A 6720-nucleotide genomic window follows, 5' to 3' on the forward strand; every position below is an offset into this window, starting at 1 on the left:
TTTTAAACAAATTCTACCGAAGTGGAGAAAGCTTTGACTCTACTTGCAAAATAATTTTTTTAAGTTCTGTTCCTATACCTTCACTTATGTATGCAACCAAATTACCTTTGTCTACTTCAAAGTGAATTTAATACTCTTACCTGGCGATAGGAAGTGGTAGGAGGAAAACACATACATCCTCGACAAACACAGCGCTTGGGGCTGGGTGAAGGTTAATGGTTCCTGCTGATGGTCATGAGATAGGATGATCTTGAATACCAGCATTGCTACTTAAAAATAAAGCAAGTCCTTTTGCAAAATGGAGTAGATGGTTTCTTTCCTTTTACGCTGGTGTCCTGTGTCTCCTAGGACACCATTCCTGAAAATAATAAAATGCCTGCTTTGTTTCTGGGTCCTGCTTCAAGCTTCTGCTTTAACCATAGGATAGTTTTATCTGTTCTAAGGATAAATACCTTCATGGATAGAATATGCTTACTATGCATAGAGCAACCTATAATTTCCTCTTGCTCTAACTGTGGTGGATGGACCACCACTGCACGTTGTATTCATGTTTCTACTTTTTCTACATCTTCAACTTCTCGTTTATTCTAAAGTGTTTTAGCTGTAGGGAACATCTGTCACAAAACCAAATGTTTATATTCATACAACTTGGCAGCTGTGGCAGCTCCTTAAAGTGATGTTCTTCAGGATCTCTTTGTAGGCAGATGTGCTGTGACTGGAAAACCTTCTTTAATAATTGAGTTAAGTATGATGAAAGTATCTGGAATCTGTTTGAGTTACTGAAGCAGCATTGAAGATTGTGGTTCTTTTTATAAAATACAATTGCTTGGATTTTACATTACAAACATATGCTAAAGTCGTGTCTGGAAATTTGAGCAAAGTTCTCTGCAGACTGTACAATGAGCAAAGTCTTCGTAATGCTAAAATGGGGGGAGTCATGCTTAAGATTATTAATTTATTGTTAAATTAGATGTATTCATCATGAGGCGTACGGTTTCTTCACAGATTTTCCTCATGTGCTTTCCTGGTTCTAAATAGCACTTTTAAAGGTTTGATTAGAAAAAATGAGTTTAACCTATTCAGTTGCAAAACACCACTGTAGTCTAGCAACCAGCCCAAAAGGAACTGTTGCGTGATGAAAGTCATATTTTGTATTTCAGTTACAAAGATGGAGCTCAGTATTTCTCCCACTCTGTGCTGTCAAATACAGAGGTCTTCTAATTCAATTTAAACCTCGTTCAGTTTGTTCTTCTGTAGAAAAGCGTTGGACCCTGAAGCCAGTTTTCACAATAGCGTCCTGCTTTACGTTATTGGTGAGCTGCTTTTCCTCTAGGAGGAAGGAGAGGAGAAAAAGGCAGAGGGACTGCTGGTCTTTAAAATTTCTCACAGAACCACTAGTTTTAGTGTTAAATTTTATTAGGTTAAAAACATATCCATCTTTTTAAAAGCAGATGTTGTAGTTCACAGGTCTGAGTTTAGTGTCACTCAAGCTTTAATAGTTTTATGCAGCCTTTACTTTTCCGTGACCTTTCTTCTCTTCTGTAGCTCTACTCTGTATACGTTTCCTTCATTTCTACACTGTTCGCCTGCAGTGTTTTCAGTGCTTTTTTGTCACCTGCTTTACCATTTATTCACTCTTTCGTATCTTCCCAAGCCTCCCTTTTTTCTCATTATAAGGTGTCTGCTCCCTCTTTTCTGTTTCCACAGATGTTTTCTCCCTCTCAGATTTCCTTCTCTCCCTCTTACTTTGCCTTCTCTCAAAACCTCATCTCTCTCTCTTTTTTAAAAAAATTTGTCTTTTCTTATGCCCCATCCACTCCTCACACTCATTGATAAAGGCAGAAAAGTCTGATCATTTATGCCAAAAATAGTATTAGGGATCAGGATAACTTTATGGTTGGATGCAAAGGCAACCCATGTAGCCAGCAGCTGTCAGTAAGGTAAAGCCAGCAGCTGTCAGTAAGGTTGATGCTTGAGAGTTTTCTGGAGATTTCTCCCATATACCCAAATGGCTAAAATCACTAGTCACCTGGTATCTTTATTTAAGGTTCTTCAGTGAGGAGCTTTCCTCTTCATTCCCTTTCTTATCTCAAAGCATCCTGACTTCTTTGGGGAACATTCTCTTTTAAATAAGCCTAAGAAATCCTGGAAGATACTGTCCATTTTTAAGGTCCTATGCATTGTCTTTTAATTTTGTTTTGCCCTTGTCTTACTCCTCTGAAATGTTGTACGTTAACTTTCATGAATAATTATCATCAGTTGTGAAACTGTTCTGTTTTGAAATGCAAATATTTCACAGAGAAAGGGGCAGAACTGATCCTACTCCAGCTATTCAGGTAACAGCCAAACATAAGCTGTTCTCTGTCTTTGGTAACTGTGCTGTACTCTTCACTGCAACAGTGGTTGCTCGCATTTTGGACAGATGAAGGACTTCAGTTTTATATTTTTAAGAAAAAGTGTGGTATTTCCACTGTGTTGATTCATGGAGATCATCACAGGATTCATTGGGATGAGTGTTGGTAGAAACCTTGCTGGCCGAAGTACCCGATGTAGCTACTTGTTGAGAGTGGAGGTATCAAATGGTCTTCCTTTGCAGTTTGTAATACAACTGAGTATGTTACCCAGGATTAACCAAGAGCCACAGAAAATTAATGTAAGGTAGAATTGACAGAAAATGGAAAAAAAGAAGAAAGATAAATGCAAGTCCAGCATCTTTTCTTAAAATGTTTAGTTTTCCAAAAGGATCTTGGTTTGATGTGCTGAAGAAAGTTGAAACCCAGTTCAGTTTTGCTCCATGCTAGCGAACAGTTGTCAGACAGTAAAGACTGTCTGCCCAAGCTGAAAGTGAAAATGAGCAAGGTGGAAATGAGTGCAACCAGGCTTTCCTGTTACATTTTCTCCAGGCTGTAACTGGAGAATGTTTCAAACTTTCTCTTGCCTTTGCTCAAGGTGGTCAAGCTTGATGCATCTTCAGCTCTTTCTGCTTTGACTAGGGGAAAAAAAAAGTATGGCTTGAACTTTCAAAAGAAGAATAATTCTCAGTTTTATTGCTGGACTTTGATCAGTAGCTCTCCAGGTGCATTATAAAAGATGCTGGTATTTCAAAAATCTTCACTAATTTGGCATGGCCATCTTGACACAGGGTCGGTTTTTAAAACACGTTGAACACTCGCATCTTCTGACTTAAAAGGAAAAAGAAAGAAAAAGAAGAGCGTAAAACAATAAAACCCAACCCCGTAGGCAGAATGTTGCATTACAGTAGTTGTGGGGTTTCTTTTTAATTATATGTAATAAAAAACTTGCAGATGATACCCACTCTTTGGAGGAGGGGATAAGACAAGAAAAGTTCCCTTGCCTGAGGCCCAGAGTTGGAAATACAAACCATAGTTAGCTGGCATTATACTTTTTTGAGAATAGCAGTATCACCAGTGATCTAATGATGACTTGTCCTCCCCTTTAATGGTATGTTGTCCTGCAGATAATTGTGCGCATGATAGCAGATGATACAGTAAAATATTGTGATGGAAGACACAAACAGTTTCCTATATTAGAAACTTACTATTCTGTAGAGCCTGCGTTCCCTCAGCGGGATCTGGTGGTGTCTGCTCTTCCATGGGCAGGATTGTATCAACAGAGACTGGCCCTGTGGCGTTACAGAGTGTGTCTCAGCAGTTTTGGCGCTGATGCATTACAACAGTGTTGGACTTCCATGGCAGCACGTTGTTTTCTATGGGGCTGCTACTTCGGTCTGCAGACGGGAGAGCAGCCTTAGAAGGTGCAAGACCGGTGCTTAACAAAACTCACCTTCTTCCCCCTCTCCCCTTGTCTTCACAGAAAATACCAGAGAGGAACCCGAGTACGCCTGAGGCTGCTGGATCTTGAACTCACCTCTAGGTTCTTGGGCGCAACAACTGATACAACGTTGCTGGAAGCTGATGCGGTGCTTTTAGGGCTTGTGGAAAGCAAGCAAACAAAGCAAACGGAGTAAATCCCATGTAAATAAATGCACTTTGTGCTCTATAGCAAATTATACAAATGAAATGTTCCTCAGGAAATAAATGAAAAATTTCTGTCTGCTTGGTTATGTAAATAATGAGATCAATAAAAGACAAGAAGCACATCGTACCTGATTCTTGCTCCATTTTTATTCACTCATCTTTCTAGCTCTTTGCCTTTAGATTTAAATGTGAAAGGTTAACTGAGCTTCTGTAGGTAATATTAGTTGAATGTTTGCATAAAGAATTCCAGAGTTCATCTTTCCATCCCAAAGGGATGTTAATCTAAGACGTTGTTCTTCCATGGAGGAAGTCCAAAACTTGCTGTCGTGGTGCTCCTTCCAGTAGGGTGTTTCATACAGAACAACGTTGAGGGTTCCTAATTTCAGTGCAGTTGCAGTGCAGAGTGTTTATTGCAGATACTAGTTTTAATCTCTGTTATAACACATCATGCTTTTATCTCCATCTGCATGAAGAACTGGAGATTATTATTTGCTTTTATTAGAGCTCTCATTATTTCCAATGCATGTTAGTAAATTTTCTCTGGTTGTTAATATAAATGAAAAGAAACTATTTCTATGTAGTAGGCCAAGTGTAGGTCTTAGGTTTCTGTAAGTATATTTAAGATAAACATAATGGCTATTTGAACGCACAACCAGAGAATCATGCTATGGTGTTCCCAGTATCTTTTTGGAGCATTTGCTCTCGGAGAGCATTTCTTTTGATTTCTGGTATATCCAAGTCTGAATTCTGCACAGTCATTTGCGATCTGCGTAGTGCCTGGCAGGTGTGCTGAGGGCAAGTGAAATTTGCCATTTATACCACTGAATTACAAAAGAAAGCCTGTTTAATCTTAAAATACTTTTTCCCAAACATTGGAATAAAATGAGATTTGTTAAGGTGGCATGCCTTGTTTGTCTGCAGTGACTGTCCAGTGACAATGTGTTTCTCGCTATATGTACTAATTCAGCAAAATGCACATTGGCTTAAGCATATGTCACTCAGATCCACAGACATCTCATCTTTCTGCTGGAGCAGGCCACGTGAGCAGTGGTAGAGCCACTAAAGGGTGGTATAGCTCCTTCTGCCTCTCATGACTGAGTGTATTTCAGTCACGTGAGGGAAGAGGAGATAGGGGATCCCTAAACAAGCGGGGTACCGGGAAGCCAGCTCCAGGCTGCCACAGCTGACGCACCCCTTTCCTTGCCTGCATCTGAGAGGTACTTGGCTAAGGTGCCTGCATCAGAGAGCAGAAACTGTGAGCAATTCTGTTAGATTGCAGCTGGCCTGTGGGTCAGATTGCCACCCAAACTCTGCAAGTCTTCATACGGTCCCACAAAATTCATTTAGAACAGGATGCAAAAGCTTTAATCTGTTTAGAGGTCTTTTCCCAAAACATTGTCATTTCTCTCTTAAAGGTTGTTGTCTTTTATTTTTTTGTTTGAAAGCATATAGGAAGAAAAGCGAAAGGAAAGCTGAAGTGCCTTTTTACCTGGAACCACAGCCCTGTGACACAGTGGTTTGATTCTTTCTTACTTCTCTGCCCAAAAGAAAAACTTGACAAAAGAAACAAAAGAAAACTCCTTTCCTACCTTTGCCCTTTTGTAACACTGAGAAGAGAGGTATAGTGCAGGCATCACCTGCTACAGGTAGTTTCCAAAATACATCTCATGCATGATCTGTCAAGGAGAATATTTTTAATATAAGGTATTTATTTTCCCAGAATACTAGGAGGAATCACATGGAAAATGCATAATCATTCTGAAGGGAATGGGCATGTTTTAGCAGATCCTTTTATAGTTTTGCAAACTGAAGTTTTGTTTCTGAAATCACTCAGGATCCAAGCGAGAGAGAGGAAACGAGCAATGTGAGCTTATTTTGTTGCTTTAATTTGCTCAGTTGTCTCAGTGATCTTAATTAGGGGAGTTTGAACATGAATTTCATTGGGTGTTAGCCTCCAGGTAAAGAGGTATTCTAGCACTGGAGTAGGAAAAGAAGGCCTTTTCAAGAAGCCAGAAGGGATTTAAAATATCAAAGAGAAATCCTGTCTGTTGAACGTAGCTCATCCTACATGTTTGATCAACCTTAAATAAGAGTGATTTGGGAGGAAATATATTTTGTCCCCTGTTTTGGGGACAGGCTAAGAGTTATTTCACAGTAGGGTATCAAATAGTGATTTTATCAAATTTTCCTGTGGATAACCTTTAGAGAAGTGGCTTTTAGAGGCTGCTATTTCAAATCCGGCTTAGTCTTTCATTTGGAAACCCACAGGTTCACATAAACCAACCCAATCTTACAAATCGTGTGGTTGAACCTTCAATGGCTTTAGGCTGCTGCTAGCTGTTCTGGCCTTTGGAGAACCAGTCGTTCTCCCAGCTCATCTTCGGTGACCTTCAAGGCAGTTATTTATTGGACCTCTAAACTGTTCAGGCAAGAGTTGTCCCATGGAGGAGTCTCTATTTGGGGTAGCCCATGCCCATCACATGTTGCCTCAATTCTGTGCAACTCCCAAATGCAGAATCACAATGACACAGCAGGGGATTCTGAAAAGTCTTTGTGGTGGGCTGTTGGGGTTGTATTTCCTATTTGTAATACCTACATATGCCAAAAATATGTGTAGACTACATGTCCTTAATGCAACGTAAGGAACCACCAATGTTCATTACTGAACCACCACGATGGCACAATTGCATGGCCCTGTGTCTGTAAGACTAGTCTCATTTTT

General features: G+C 39.8%; 1 protein-coding gene across 1 annotated transcript in view; it reads left to right on the forward strand.

The window, feature by feature from the left end:
- Nucleotides 1-4130, forward strand: part of TPD52 (tumor protein D52) — a 129736-nt gene extending 125606 nt beyond the window's left edge. The window contains exon 7 of the mRNA XM_075141606.1: nt 3835-4130. Coding sequence (XP_074997707.1) covers nt 3835-3988 — 154 coding nt within the window. The 3' untranslated portion in view covers nt 3989-4130. The remainder of the gene's footprint in view (nt 1-3834) is intronic.
- The last annotated feature ends 2590 nt before the right edge of the window (nt 4131-6720 follow it).

The sequence above is a fragment of the Calonectris borealis genome, chromosome 2, assembly GCF_964195595.1.
Source record: "Calonectris borealis chromosome 2, bCalBor7.hap1.2, whole genome shotgun sequence".
NCBI lineage: Eukaryota > Metazoa > Chordata > Aves > Procellariiformes > Procellariidae > Calonectris > Calonectris borealis.